The 16630-nt window shown below is 41.0% G+C and overlaps 1 protein-coding gene across 1 annotated transcript in view; it reads right to left on the bottom strand.

Annotated features, from left to right (window-relative positions):
• Positions 1-16630, bottom strand: part of DNAAF9 (dynein axonemal assembly factor 9) — a 169592-nt gene that overhangs the window by 9295 nt on the left and 143667 nt on the right. The window contains exons 31-32 of the mRNA XM_052650925.1: positions 6265-6400; positions 3994-4080 (exon numbers count right to left, since the gene is read on the bottom strand). Of these exons, the coding sequence (XP_052506885.1) occupies positions 3994-4080; positions 6265-6400 (223 nt within the window). The remainder of the gene's footprint in view (positions 1-3993; positions 4081-6264; positions 6401-16630) is intronic.

Below are 16630 nucleotides of genomic sequence, written 5' to 3'. Positions count from 1 at the left end.
TTATCATATTTGAATTCTCCCTTACTCATATGCCATTTTGTGTACAAAACAACTACTTGAAAGCATTTATGTCTCTTTCATCTTGAGATTGGAAAGCATGTTTGCCCCTTCAGAGAAGGAAGAGCAGACTAGCAATTTCTTCAAGTCAAAGACCTCTTCTACTTTTGAAGCTTGCAAGTATCCTAGCTGGGATTAGCAGTCCCTCCTCGTACCCTTTAGCCCTTACTCAGGATCCCCTCCCACTTTCTTCCGGGCTCCCACTATGCCAATTCCAGTTGAGCTATTTCAAATCCTAAAGGATGATGCTATCAGAGTGTTGCACTCAATATGCTAGCAAATATGAAAAATTCAGCAGTGGCCACAGGACTAGAAAAGGTCAGTTTTCATCTCAATTCCAAAGAAGGGCAATGCCAAAGAATGCTCAAACTACTGCACAATTGTACTCATTTCACATGCTAGTAATGCTCAAAATTCTCTAAGCCAGGCTTCAACAGTATATGAACTGAGAACTTCCAGATAGTCAAGCTGGATTTAGAAAAGGCAGAGGAACCAGAAATCAAATAGCCAATATCCACTGGATCATAGAAAAAACAAGAGAATTCCAGGAACACATCTACTTGCGCTTCATTGACTACGCTAAAGCTTTTGACTGTGTGGATCACAACAAACTGTGGAAAATTCTTAGAGATGGGAATATCAGACCACCTTACCTGCCTCCTGCAAAACCTGTATGCAGGTCAAGAAGCAACAGTTACAGCCAGACATGGAACAACGGACTAGTTCAAAATTGGGAAAGGAGTACATCAAGGCTGAATATTGTCACCATGCTTATTTAACTTATATGCAGAGGACATCATGAGAGATGCATGCTGGATGAAGCACAAGCTGGAATCAAGATTGCCAGGAGAAATATCAATAACCTCAGATATGCAGATGACACCACCCTTATGGCAGAAAGCAAAGAGGGACGAAAGAGCCTCTTGATGAAGGTGAAAGAGTAGGGTAAAAAAGCTGGCTTTAAACTCAACATTCAAAAAACTAAGATCATGGCATCGTCTCATCACTTCATGGCAAATAGATGGGTTAACAATGGAAACAGTGAGAGACTTTATTCTCTTGGGCTCCAAAATCACTGCAGATGGTGACTGCAGCCACAAAATTAAAAGACATTTGCTCCTTGGAAGAAAAGCTATGATAAACCTAGACTGTGTGTTAAAAAGCAGAGACATTACTTTATCAACAAAGGTCTGTCTAGTCAAAGCTATCGTTTTTCCAATAGTCATGTATGCATATGAGAGTTAGACCATAAAGAATGCTGAGCATTGAAGAATTGCTGTTTTTGAGCTGTGGTGTTGCAGAAGCCTCTTGAGAGACCGTGGGACAGAAAGGACATCAAATCAGTCAATCTTAAAGGAAATAAATCCTGAATATTCATTATAAGGATCAATGCTCAAGCTGAAGTTTCAGCACTTTGGCCACCTGATGCGAAGAGCCAGTTCATTGGAAAAGACCCTGATGCTGGGAAAGATTGAAGGCAGGACAGGAAGGGGATGACAGAGGATGAGATGGTTGGATGGCATCACTGGCTCAATGGACAGGAGTTTGATCTAGCTCTAGGAGATGGCGAAGGACAGGGAAACCTGGCGTGCTGCAGTCCATGGGGTCGCAAAGAGTTGGACACGACTGAGTGACTGAACAATGACAACAACTGTTCTTTAAAATCTAAACAAGCCTCCCAAATACTATATTAACCCTTTGTCACATCTGATGCAAACACTTTCCTCTAGTCTACTGTATTTTCTGATTAGTCTTCGTTTCAAAATTGCACTGCAGTTTTCAATTTTATATTGTTGAAAGTAGCCCACTTTTTGCTATTTATTTAAAGCAAGGTGGTGGTATAATAGTTTTCGAAGACTGCTATCTGGAGACCATGGGCTTCTCAGGCTTCTATGTTCAGAGTTGCATCCTTAGGAGAATTTGGAGGGGCCAAGGGAAGAGTACAAGGTTTCCTTCCAGACTAGGAACAAGCTGTTCTACCAGGGGAGGTAGGTGTGGGGTCAATGACAACAGAGGGCTGTGAGAGAGGAATGGCTGAGACTCTGCACATCACAAAGCTGAGTACATCCTAGAGCTAATAAAGCCTGTTCACTCTGAGGTGATGGCCCTCATCCAAGGAGAGAGGGGAGTTATGTACAGGGATGCACAGGAGTCTGATGATGGTGATATTGATATAAGAATAATTTATCTGAATCCTTGGAAAAGGGCATGGCAGCCCACTCCAGTGTTCTTGCCTGGAGAATTCTATGGATAGAAACCTGGTGGGTTACAGTCCACCAGGGGTTGCAAAGACTCGGACACGACTGAGTGACTAACACACACACATACACACATGCGCTTCCTAACACACACACGCACACGTGCGCTTCCTAACACACACACACACGTGAGCTTCCTAACACACACACACACACACACGCGCGCGCGAATGCGCACTTCCTGAGGCACCAGGTTGAGATGGCAGACATCTCAGGACTAGGCCCAGAGGCCTAGTTTTGGCAGCACAAAGGTCAGCAGCTGCAGCCACTGTAGAAAAAGTTTCACCCCAGAAGCTCTTTTTTTTTTTTTTAAGCTAAGATATTACTGCCTTGTTTAGGCATAAGGAATGATCCACTTACCCACTATTTAATTATGATGTGACTCAAACCAGAGGTTCCTTTTAAGAATAAGCATGAAAATCTTCAATTTTACATATCGACCTGTGTTTTAAAATAGAATGGTACTGACTGTACCATTCTATTTTAAAAAACAGTACTCATGGCTGAGAGGTATGGATAATAAAGAGGTGGCTGAGAGAAGTCAGTAAGGATAACAGAGGTGATTCAGACCAACATGAGGGATCATTTTTGGCCTGCCTTGAACCTTCAACACAGCAAAACTAATTATCCTTTCCATACAGGAACAAGTGCAACATGGCAGATAAGAGTATAGGCTCTGCTGTACAGCAGAAATTAACATAACTTTGTAAATCTACTATACTTAAAAAAACGAAATAGAGTACAGGCTCTGAAGCCACACAACCTGAGTTTGAAACCCAACTCTTTGATTTACTAGCTGTGTGACTTTGGACAGGACATGTAACTCCTGGCTGCCTCAGTTACCTTATCGCTAAAATGAAGAAACTAATGGAATCTACTCTGGGACCTGGTTTGAGAATTAATGAGATAATACAGGCTGAACTCTTAAGATTGGCACTGTGAACAGAACTTTCTGTGATGAAGCATCTGTACTGTCCCACAGTAGCTGCTAGTTATAGTTAAGCATGTGAAAAGGGTCTTGTGTGACTAAAGACTAAATTCTAAATTTCACCTCATTTTTATTAATAGATATTTAATTTTATTAAGTAGCCAAATGTGGCCAGTGGGTGCTTTACTGGAGAGCAAAGTCTTAGAATAATGTGTAGCACAGAGTAAGTGCTCAAGTGATGCTGGAAATATGACGACAGTGCACTTCACACTCTCTTTTCTCCTCTGCTCCCCTGAATCCGGAGGACAGGTTTAGGCTGGGAGGCCACCTGCAGAGAAGAGAACATCCTCTGGGACACAACAGCAGGCAACATATCTGTCAGATGGGAAGCCCAGAGGACTGACTATTCTCAGGAGTGACTCTTTCACTCAGAAGGGTCATAACTCCTTGGTTCCATGCCAGCTACCTCACTCTGACTAGAGGCTAGAGGAAACGAAGGACGTCACTGTGCTTAGTGCTCACAAGATGACTCCTTAAGTCTCAACATTCAGCAAGGGTCTCAATTTGAGACCGAGATGTGGATCACTGGGATTCTAACAAGGCCAGTAGCTACTGGGACTTCAGGCCATTGCAGCTGCCATTGTCACCCTCCCAGAGCACACCTGGTATTTTCACTTTTACTTTCCTGTAAATAAACAAATCACTGAGTTTACAAAGAAATCTTAGCTATTTTTCAATGATAATACTTGCCAGCCAGGGTACATTAAATATCGAGATCGTAGCATCTGAGGACTTGAAAAACTGTTTTCTGAGAGAATCAGTTCAATGTCTTCATTCCTTTAAAAACATACAGAAAACCCAGGTTAGTCAGAACTATCAAACTTAACCTGTAAGTTTTCCTTCCCTTCCACACCTCTGTATACACATACTAGTACAAACATATACACTTTTTTGTTATTTCACCCTTATATACTTTAATATGCATCTCTAGAAACAAGCATATTCTCACTAATTCTCACCTAAGAAATTTAATATGGAGGACCAGCAGTATCTCCTGGGAGATTGCTGGAAATGCAGGATCTCTAGACTACTCCAGATCTACTAAATCAGAACCCTCATTTTCATAAGATTCCCAAGTGGTTCATATGCATGTTAAAGTTGAAAACTATTGATTTAATAATATACACCCATTTTCAAATTTCTCCCTTTAGGGGGGACAGGGCACTCAGGGCTCAATTAAGGATCGCTCATTGAATTTATAATTTTAATTTTCCTTCAATTTGGAAAAAAAACCTCCAACTTTTTGTTTCTCAAGGAATTGACAGTTTTGAAGAGTACACGGTCAGCTGTCTTGTGTCTCACAACCTGGACCTGTCTGGTTGCTCCTCGTGATTAGATTCAGTTAAATACTTGAAGTGAAAGTGAAGTCACTCAGTCGTGTCCGACTCTTTGCGACCCCATGGACTGTAGCCTACCAAGCTTCTCTGTCCATGGGATTTTCCAGGCAAGAGTACTGGAGTGGGTTGCCATTTCCTTCTCCATAAGTTAATCACTTATGGCAAGAGTAATGGCCGAGTGATGTTGTGTTCCTCCCACAGTGTCATGTGAAGGAAGCACATGACTCACTTGGTCCCATTAGTGTTCTTGCTAAGTTTAATATTTTGGTCAATGTCATGTCTTCTGGATTAGACCTCTTCACTGTGAAGGCAGTTTTCCCTCTTTGGAAGCAGTAAATAAGTCTATGGAGTGACAGATACTTTCAGTCAAGTAAATATCCTTTTCCTCAACAATCTGTCATCTACTACTTTTAGCATCCACTGATAATTCTTGCCTAAATCAAGCTATTATATGAAAGGTTACAAAATGGTGTCTTTTCAGTTCTATAAATTCTTATTTATTAGCTAACATTCTTCTATAGAGGAGAGCTTTACTCTTCTGTTCCCCTCCCTTTTTAATTTTTTAATATCACCATAGACTCATTTTATTCCATGTGCTACAATCCATTAGTATCATGGTTCTCTCATACAACAACTCAAGTTGTCCCAAACTTAAGTGGGAGCTTCTTAAGCTAGCTTCCGTATCCTTTTGAAATATCTCCACTAATTTTTGAATACTTCCCTGCCTTTCTGGCATAAAATGCACTAGGCTCACATTGTACTTTTACTGCCTAAATTGCAATCAACCAGTTCTCCAAGGAGACCAGATACCTTTTAGTGGGGATTGGTACTTAGAAATTAAGATCTAGAGGTAAAGGTATTAATTGCTACTGTGGTGTTATTTTTGGTCCCTTTTAATGGAAAGACGGAATATATTTTTTTTGAACTAATGAATTTATATTGAGTCCCCCTATTCAACTCCAATATCTGCAGGGTTTTTCCTTACCTTTCCTTACCTTTCATATTTATAATCTCCCTTCCCTAATGTTCAGTGATGTTGTTTGGAATTCGGGTTCCAACAGAGGATTATGTTCAAAAGTTACTTGAATTATTTTGTGTGTGTGTGGTTGTTATTACTTTGATATACAGATGGACTCACTTTTTGTATTTTTTCCTCCTTGTTGACCTAATTTTTGAATATGTAAAATATCTGCAATGTTCAAAGGTTGAAACTATATAAAAAGTATACAACTCTTAGTATCCTTACATAAAAAGGCATTAATTTTCTATTTTTAGGTTGTAACTAGAACCCAGCTCTATGAATTAAAGATATAATTTCCCTATGGTTTTATGCTACTTCTCTCATATCTTAACATAAAGAACACTGAGAGAGTCTTGACTTGAATCCTTTAATGAATGAGAATGTGAATGTGTCAAAAATAAAACATCTCAAAACAGTACAGGATACTGACATGTGGGAATCCTCTTGGTGATTTCTACACAGCACCAAAAGCACTTGTTCAAGACCTGGCTTCTGTAAATGCTCAGGTCTTAGATACAGTGGAAAGACCCAATGGGTCACAGACAGAATGCTGTATCTGAGAAAGTGGCTGGTCCTACAGAGAGAAGTGACCGTTAAGTTTACCTGGTGACAATCCCATTTTCTGCAAGAATGAAGGCTGCAGAAGGATTGGCAGCTCTGATGAGGCTCTGCAGCTGAACAAGGAGAGGGTGCCTCTGCTCCACAGTGTGACTGGTGAATACAACATTGCTAACCAGGCCTGGGGAATAAAATTAAAAAAGGTTCAGCCTTCAGAGTTCTGACTGGGGCTGAGGGTCTGCACAAATATGAGCCCTTGGCTCCCTCCCCTGATCATCCCTTTTAGCAGCCCCCTCATGCAGACACCCCTACCCCTCAATACTGATACAACAGCCATCATTCCATTCTTTCTGCAGCCTCTGGAAGTGAATGGCCTCAGCTCTGCAGCTGCCCCTCTTCCTAACCTCCTCTGTCCTCTTAGTTTCACTTTGATACCTGGAGCTTTTTCATCAAATGGCCCTTTCCATATCCCATGAACTTCCTTAGGAACTGCTGCCAATGACTTTCACCAGTTCAGAACACAGACATTTACCAACACAAACTGTATGTCAGGTGCTAATCATTCTTAAAGAGTACACAGTCAAGAAGGCTCACCCATGGACTCACAATTACAAGGTAAGTTCTAATAAAGATATTTACAGAGTGACACAGTAAGGAAGGGTGGCCCATAAAAGAGATGCTGTGGAGTGGGCCACAATCAATCCCATACTTCTGTGAAAATACAGAAGTAAAATCCACGACACTATGACACTACTGATAATTTGGAAATCAGAGAATCACATCCCAGCATGCCAACACAATTATAATATCTCTTCCATATGTATTCTACATGGCTATGATCATTGGATACACACCACTTCTACTATAAAGTCACCTGCATTTGTATGATTCAACCATTTTTATTGACAATATTGTGAACATTTCAAACATACACTAAAGTAGAAAAAAACAGTGTAATGAATGCCCACATGTCCATCACCTGGCTTCAAGAATTACCAACATTTGTCTAACTGTATTTCTTCTACATCATACTCCTACCTTTTCGGCTTTCCTTGCCTTCCCCAGGAGACGATTTTGAGGCTAATAACAGACGTCCTATTATTGCATCCAAAATATTTCAGTATGTATTACCATAAGATAAGGACTCTTTAAAAAAATGAATGGGGCTTCCCTGGTGGTCCAGTGGCTTAGAGTCTGCCTGCCAATGCAAGGGACACAGGTTCGATCCCTGCTCCAGGAAGATCCTACATGCTCCAGGAAGATCCTACATGCTGCAGGGCAGCAAAGGCCACGGACCACAACTACTGAGCCTGTGTTCCAAAGCTCGCAAGCTGCAATTACTGAGCCCACTTGCTGCAACTACTAAGCCAGCACACCTGGAGCCAGTGCTTTACAACAAGAGAAGCCACTGTAATGAGAAGCCCATCCATCACAATGAAGAGGAGTCCCTGCTCTATGCAACTAGAGAAAGCCCACGGGCAGCAACAGAGACCCAGCATAGCCACAAATAAATACATAAATCTTAAAAGAAAAGAATGATTAAGCAATAAGTTCTTAATATAAAATATCTAGTCCATATTTAAATTTTTCTGACTCAAGAATATTTTCTTAGAGTTAATTGTTTGGAACCAGGAAGCAAAGCCCCCACATTATATTTCATTGATATAGCGCATAATTCTCTTTCAATCTATAGTTTCTCTTTATTTCTCTGTGATTTATTTGTTGAAGAACTGCTTCTTGTATATTTCTTGTAGTCTGCTGCTGCTGCTAAGTTACTTCAGTCCTGTCTGACTCTGGGATTCTCCAGGCAAGAACACTGGAGTGGGTTGCCATTTCCTTCTCCAATGCAAGAAAGTGAAAAGTGAAAGTGAAGTCGCTCAGTTGTGTCTGACTCTTAGCGACCCCATGGACTGCAGCCTACCAGGCTCCTCCATCCACGGGATTTTCCAGGCAAGAGTACTGGAGTGGGGTGCCATTGCCTTCTCTGTCTTATAGTCTATTATTTGGCTAACAGAATCTCCATAGTGTTCCTTAACAGGCTAGATACTGTTTTACAGCTTCAATTTTTTTTTTTTAAGTTCTTGTTCTTTTTCAAACTTAAGTTGAATGCTTAGTTCATTATTTTAAAAAGCCACAATGAGATAGCACCTCACACCTGTTAGAATGGCCATGTTTTTCAAAAGACAAGAAATAAGAAGAGTTGGTGAGGATATGATGAAAAGGGAAACTTGTACCCTGTTGTTGGGAATGTAAATGCTATAGTGGTACAGCTACTATGAAAAATAGGATGAAGAGTCCTCAAAAAATTAAAAATAAAACCACCACAAGATCCAACAATTCCACTTCTGGGCTTATACCAGAAAGAAATGAAATCACTATCTTGAAGAGCTATTTGCACATCCATGTTCACTGCAGCATTATTCACAATAGCCAAGCTATAGAAACAACCAACAACCTAAGTGTCCATTAGTGGATGAAGAAGATAAAAGATCAAGGCTGTACATTGTCACCCTGCTTATTTAACTTATATGCAGAGTGAATCATGCAAAATGAGGGGCTGGATGAAGCACAAGCTGGAATCAAGATTCCTGGAAGAAATATCAACAACCTCAAATATTCAGATGATACCACATTAATGGCAGAAAGCAAAGAGGAAGTAAGGAACTTCTTGATGAACGTGAAGGAAGAAAGTGAAAAAGCTGGCATAAAACTTCAACATACAAAAAACTAAGATTATGGCCTCCCTTAGAGGAGGGGTGGCCATGGAAGAGATAGATAGCATCACCAACTCCATGGACATGAACCTGAACAAACTCCAGGAGATAGTAAAGGACAGGGGTGCCTAGTGTGCTGCATCCCTTCAGGTAGCAGAGTCAGACAAGACCTAGCAACTGAACAACAATTACAAATTCAACTCTGGTGTTATTAACGTCACGTCTTTTTGTTTGCATTCATCTGTTATATCTTTGCCCATTCTTTTATCACCATCCTTAGTTTTAGATGATCTTGTATAGAACATCATATAATTTAGAGTCGATTTTTTGGTTTAATCTGAGATAATTTTTCTTTTGACAGGTGTTTAACCCACTTACAGAGAAGGAAATGGCAACCCACTCCAGTATTCTTGCCTGAAGAATTCCATGGACAGAGGGGAGCCTGGTGGGCCATGGTCCATGGGGTCACAATAAGTTGGACATGACTGAGTGCACAGCACATGCCACTTATATTTAATGATACTTTGGTTCCATCACCTTGTTTATGTTGAATTCTGTTTAAAAACATTTTTGTAAACCTTTACCAGTATGATTCTACATTGTTTTCTGGGTTCCTTCTGATAAGTATAGTCTAAGTTCTTACGACAGCTATCCTGTCACCTTTAAACAATGTCTTTTGAGTTTTCCTCATGAGACAGGGAAGTTCATATACCTTTAAATTCATCCCATTTCTCCACCATCACATTCTGGCTGGTTATATTAATAATTTTATAGTTTTTCCAAGTGGATATTTTTATATCTTTAAGGAGTATAAATACTCTTTACAACTTGATTTAACAGCTTTAAAATTTACTGATCTTCCACTTGAGAAAATGTACAGATAATCTATCTTACTCCTTCCTAATATTTTATTAAATATGAGTTCATTTATAGGTTTTTGACATTTATATTCTATTTTGTAATAGCATTCTCATAGATGTTGTAATTAGTTTTGTATCTAAAAAGATTTAATGCTCATCATTAATCTTTTCACTAACAGAGACTAGTTTTATAAATAATTAGTTCATAATGTCTCTAAGTTGTAAGACTTCAGCTTTCCTAAGTAACTGTATAACTATAGGACTCTGAATAATGAGTATTCAGTACAGAGGACTCTTGGCAATACTATTTACTTCAACAAAGTGTTTGGTTTTTTTAAAAAATTAGCTATACTTAGTTTCTGAAGGCGAAAGTCATAATGCATGGAAGGGTTCACAAGAGAAAACAAATTCCCTTTCTCCCCAGCTACCTACTACCTCTCCCTGAAGACAACCACATTTATCAGAGTCTTCTCCCACATATATGCTGAGTTTATACAAGCAAATGTGTATATATACATTTCCCCCATGATTCAGTTCAGTTCAGTTCAGTCGCTCAGTCATGTCCGACCCTTTGTGACCCCATGAATTGCAGCACGCCAGGCCTCCCTGTCCATCACCATCTCCCGGACTTCACTCAGACTCACATCCATCGAGTCAGGGATGCCATCCAGCCATCTCATCCTCAGTCATCCCCTTCTCCTCCTGCCGCCAATCCCTCCCAGCATCAGAGTCTTTTCCAATGAGTCAACTCTTCGCATGAGGTGGCCAAAGTATTGGAGTTTCAGCTTTAGCATCATTCCTTCCAAAAAAATCCCAGGGTTGATCTCCTTCAGAATGGACTGGTTGGATCTCCTTGCAGTCCAAGGGACTCTCAAGAGTCTTCTCCAACACCACAGTTCAAAAGCATCAATTCTTCGGCGCTCAGCCTTCTTCACAGTCCAACTTTCACATCCATACATGACCACAGGAAAAACCATAGCCTTGACTAGACGGACCTTAGTCAGCAAAGTAATGTCTCTGCTTTTCAATATACTATCTAGGTTGGTCATAACTTTCCTTCCAAGGAATAAGCGTCTTTTAATTTCATGGCTGCAGTCACCGTCTGAAGTGATTTTGGAGCCCCCAAAAATAAAGTCTGCCACTGTTTCCACTGTTTCCCCATCTATTTCCCATGAAGTGATGGGACCAGATGCCATGATCTTCGTTTTCTGAATGTTGAGCTTTAAGCCAACTTTTTCACTCTCCACTTTCACTTTCATCAAGAGGCTTTTTAGTTCCTCTTCACTTTCTGCCATAAGGGTGGTGTGATCTGCATATCTGAGGTTATTGATATTTTTCCCAGCAATCTTGATTCCAGCTTGTGTTTCTTCCAGTCCGGCGTTTCTCATGATGTACTCTGCATAGAAGTCAAATAAGCAGGGTGACAATATACAGCCTTGACGTACTCTTTTTCCTATCTGGAACCAGTCTGTTGTTCCATGTCCAGTTCTAACTGTTGCTTCCTGACCTGCATACAGATTTCTCAAGAGACAGGTTAGGTGGTCTGGTATTCCCATCCCTTTCAGAATTTTCCACAGTTTATTGTGATCCACACAGTCAAAGGCTTTGGCATAGTCAATAAAGCAGAAATAGATGTTTTTCTGGAACTCTCTTGCTTTTTCCACGATCCAGCGGATGTTGGCAATTTGATCTCTGGTTCCTCTGCCTTTTCGAAAACCAGCTTGAACATCAGGGAGTTCATGGTTCACGTAATGCTGAAGTCTGGTTTGGAGAATTTTGAGCATTACTTTAACTAGCATGTGAGATGAGTGCAATTGTGCAGTAGTTTGAGCATTCTTTTGCATTGGCTTTCTTTGGGATTGGAATGAAAACTGACCTTTTCTAGTCCTGTGGCCACTGCTGAGTTTTCCAAACTTGCTGGCATATTGAGTGTAGCACTTTCACAGAATCATCTTTCAGGATTTGAAACAGCTCAACTGGAATTCCATCACCTCCACTAGCTTTGTTTGTAGTGATGCTTTCTAAGGCCCACTTGACTTCACATTCCAAGATGTCTGGCTCTAGATTAGTGATCACATCATCATGGTTATCTGGGTCATGAAGATCTTGTTTGTACAGTTCTTCTGTGTATTCTTGCCACCTCTTCTTAATATCTTCTGCTTCTGTTAGGTCCAGACCATTTCTGTCCTTTATCAAGCCCATTTTTGCATGAAATGTTCCCTTGGTATCTCTAATTTTCTTGAAGAGATCTCTAGTCTTCCCCATTCTGTTGTTTTCCTCTATTTCTTTGCATTGATCGCTGAAGAAGGCTTTCTTCTCTCTTCTTGCTATTCTTTGGAATTCTGCATTCAGATGGGTATATCTTTCCTTTTCTCCTTTGCTTTTTGCCTCTCTTCTTTTCACAGCTATTTGTAAGCCTCCCCAGACAGCCATTTTGCGTTTTTGCATTTTTTTTCCATGGGGATGTTCTTGATCCGTCTCCTGTACAATGTCACAAATCTCCGTCCATAGTTCATCAGGCACTCTATCTATCAGATCTAGACCCTTAAATCTATTTCTCACTTTCACTGTATAATCATAAGGGATTTGATTTAGGTCATACCTGAACGGTCTGATTAGCGGCATATTATACTATTCTGTACTTTGTTCACTAGGCTTCTTTAAGATCTTCTCTAATACCTTACTACCCCAATCCTCCCCTCATGCCACCCTGCTGTCTCCCTTTCTCTAAACTTAGGAGAGCTCCTTTGAATAACATGGGTGATGCTTAAAATATGATTTATATTTTTATTTGTCGTCTTCTTATTTGTAAGAAGACACTATAAAGATGAAAGCATGAGTTTTAGAGTCAAGAAAATCTGAGTTTGAATTCTAGGTTCTACTGATTATTCACAGGTAACATTAGGCAAACTGCTCAACTTTCTCTCTGAGCCCTAAATCCTCCTCTGTTAGATGGGAACATGTACCTCCAGGTTATCAGTGAAATGCTTATCACAGGCTACAGAAAGAAAGAACTCATTAAATGTAACCTGACACTTCTACCACGACCATCATCTATACCAAGGAGACTGGACTGATCCATTCCTCAGACTGACAGGGATTGCTGTTGCACGTGGACCTTAGTTAGCCACAGCAACACGCAGGAAGCTAAGTCACGTGATTCTCACCAGCCTAGAGTACTGAGCCCATGGTTTAGATGAGTGGCTATCACTAGTTTGAAAGCAGCTTCTAGGACCCCTGGCCTTGGCCTTGGCCTCTGCCCCTGGTGTGGGGCAGAAGTCAGGGATACTTCCTCTCACCAATTATATTTAAAAAGTGTTCCCAAACTCTAAAGATTGATTCTAACCTCATAACCATATTCCATTCACAACCAGGGAGCAGGGGTTAGGAGATTCACGTCAATGGTCATGTGTTACGATGGGGACAAGGCATACACAAAGGGTATGCTGTCATTGTTCAGTTGCTAAATCATATCCATCGCTTTGTGACTCCATGGACTGCAGCATGCCAGGCTTTCCTGTCCATCGCCATCTCCCAGAGTTTGCTCAAACATCCATTGAGTTGATGATGCCATGCAACCATCTTATCTTCTGTTGTCCCTTTCTGCTCTTGCCTTCAATCTTTCCCAGCATCAGTGAGTTGACTCTTCACATCAGGTGGCCAAAGTGGTAGCAGGTAGGCAAATGGTAGCAGGGACTGAGACTGAAGGAAGGGCTATGGCCCTGAAGTGGGAGCTTCAGTTTCAGCATCAGTCCTTCCAATGAATATTCAGGGTCGATTTCCTTTAGGATTGACTGGGTTGGATCTCTTTGCAGTCCAACAGACTGTCAAGATCTTTTCCAGCACCACAATTAGAAAAACATGAATTCTTTGGCATTCAGCCTTCTGTATAGTTCAACTCTCACATCCATACATGACTGCTGGAAAAACCATAGCTTTGACTATATAGACCTTTGTTGGCGAAGTGATGTCTACTTTTTAAAACGTGATCTGGGTTTGTCATAGCTTTCTTTCCTAGGAGTAAGCATCTTTTAATTTCATGGCCACAGTCACCATCCACAATGATTTTGGAAAATAAAAAATTCCCCCAAAATAAAATCTGTCACTCCTTCCACTTTTTCCCTTTCTATTTGTCACAATCTTGATATTTTTTCAACTGTTGAGTTTCAAGCCAGCTTTTTCATTCTCCTCTTTCACCCTTATCAAGAGGCTCTTTAGTTCCTCTTCACTTTCTGCCATTAAAATGGTATCATCTTCATAGCTGAGGTTGTTGATATTTTTCCCAGCAATCTTGATGCTAGTTTGTGATTCATCCAGCCCGGCATCTAGCATGATGTACACAAAAGGTATACAATATGTCTAAGACTGTAAATGTCAGGAAGTAAGGCTTGACCGCTGAGCACAGAATCTGCTTCCTGGGTGCTTAACAAGCTGTTTGGGAATCTACTGGTTTTTTGGTTCGGAGACATGAGTCCTGCTCTTCTCAAGTTCTGTTAGTGCTCCACAGCAAGTCAGTCAGCCTTAGGCAAATACAGCCCATCTGCCTCTGCAGAGTGCTTGAGAGACCTCTGAGGATTCAAAGGTGAGTTTCCTCGGTGGCCTCCTCTGACATTCAAGTGGTCACTTGGCAAGGGCACACTGACTACTGAATTCCCCAAACCTGGGCCATAGCCCTTCCTCCACTCTCAGTCCCTGCTACCATTTGCCTAGTTTAGACCACTGCTCGTTACTAGCTCTGTGCTCATTCTCTTCACTTCCAGGCTTCCTTTACTACAATTTATTCTTTCTCCTGTAGTCAGAGTAATCTTTCAAAAACGTAAATCTGATCAAATCATTTCCCCACTTAACACATGTAAAGCATCCCAATAACTTGTAGGCTGACATCTAAACTTTTGGGCCAGTCTGACCTACCCGCATGCTGCATTTCTTCAGGGCTCCAGTCATCAGCACGTCTTCTTTCCTGCTGTTTCTTCTGTCTGGAACTATCTTTTCCCTCCTTTCTTTTTTGAAGGGCCAACTCCTACTTCAGGTGGTAGACAATTTAAACAGCACCTCTTCCAAAAGACTTTTCCTAATCCCTCAGGACTAGGTTAGAGCAGTTATAGGATAAAGATTTGCTGAACAGATGAATAAATGAACTAAGTATAATAAAAGGCACGTGCAACCTGACCTCTGAGGCAGCTGCCTAAGCAACTAAGCTGTGGGTACCTACATGCCAAAAATTTTCCCACCTGCAAGTCTGAGCAAGTATCATTCATCAGACAGCCATTTTAAAAGGTAGCTAAGATTAGATATACATATTTTGGTACAAAATTCATTAAGGTATGAAAGGGTTCAGTAGAAAGTTTCTTCTTCCCTTCTCTGGCACCCTGAACCTTACTTCTCCCCAGAGGCAACCACTAATAAGCAGATTTGGGGTATGTCTCTTCAGATGGTCTATGCATATACAAGTATACAGGTATATACAAAACCATATTTTCTTAACAAATTCTTCTACACTTAAAACTTCTATCCCCTAGGTTTTCAGGTATGGCCTAGATATGGTAATAGCATAAGACTTAGAAATTCAAATGTAGAATGTCAACTTTTTGTTTATTCTATATTAAAAAGGCTCCTCACATGCCTTCCTTGTCATAAGCTTTAACATTAAGATGGACCATCTGCAGCGAGAGTGTCAGAGAAGCCTCCTAAGAAAGATGACACTGGTAGTGCCTGTGCTCCCATTCCCATTTAAAATAAGGTCACTCTGGAGGCTGCGGGCAGGCAATGAGGACAGTCTGGTGAGCTTACTGCCAGAACCCCATGTCCTGGTGCAGCTACAGGAAGTGGCTGGAGCCTCTGGAAACTAAGTAAGACAAGACTAGGCAGCCAGGCCCAGAATGTGGCACAGTGGGGAAGGAGGTAGGGTTCTAGAAGGGTCAGCACATTCCAGAGAGGGCAGTTATGAGAGCCAGCTCCTGCAAGGGTCCATGAAAGTCCCAGGGTGAAGACAAGAATAGCTGTGGTGTATCTTGCAGTGAGGAGCCAGGAAAGGCTGAGAGATCTGCAAAGCCCTTGGATTCTATTTAGTATCTTCTTGGGCAAAAGAAACTGAAGAGTCAGTCTACTGCAAACGTGCCAACCTGAGCAGCAAGCACCAGAATCACAAGTACAGGCTTGACCTGCCTGAGAAAAAGTTAGGGTCTGAGTCTCTGACAGACACCTTGCTCAAAGTTCTGTTTGCCCCATGAGTATCATGTAGACAAACCCTGTGGGCTTTGGATTCTAGGTCAGGAATTAGACATAGAAAAGGGGCTTTGCTTTATGGAGAAACAAGCAAAAGGATTATCCCCAGCATTCCTTAGGCCAGCTATGCAAACTGCTACCTGCCAAGAGGAAATGCCATCATTAAGGCAAGGTACAGCAGTTATCTGGAGCACAAGGTGAAGAGGCCATCGTGGGCAGTTTCATCCTGCTTGGGCCATCCTCCTGCTATGTACAAAGGAATGGATACTCTGATTTAGCCAATGCCTCACGAGTCTGGGCTGTGAGTGAGCAGGCAGCCTGGCCTGGCCCATTCCCAAGAGTGGAGAAGCATCTCTCAGGTCTGTTTGACCATCCTAGTCTACGTAAAGGCTTCCAGCAGCCTACAAGAAATCAAACCTTACTTTGTCTATCTATAGATATTTCTTTTTTTATAATTTTTTATTATTAAATTGTAGTATTAAATTGTAGATTTACAATATTATACTAGTTTCACATGTGCAGCACAGTGATTCAGTATTTTTACAGATTATACTCCATTGAATATTATCATACAATAGTGGCTATAATTCTTTATCTGATACAATATAAACT

The sequence above is a fragment of the Budorcas taxicolor genome, chromosome 13 (assembly GCF_023091745.1).
Source record: "Budorcas taxicolor isolate Tak-1 chromosome 13, Takin1.1, whole genome shotgun sequence".
Classification (NCBI taxonomy): domain Eukaryota; kingdom Metazoa; phylum Chordata; class Mammalia; order Artiodactyla; family Bovidae; genus Budorcas; species Budorcas taxicolor.
This window is presented reverse-complemented; position numbering and strand designations above follow the sequence as displayed.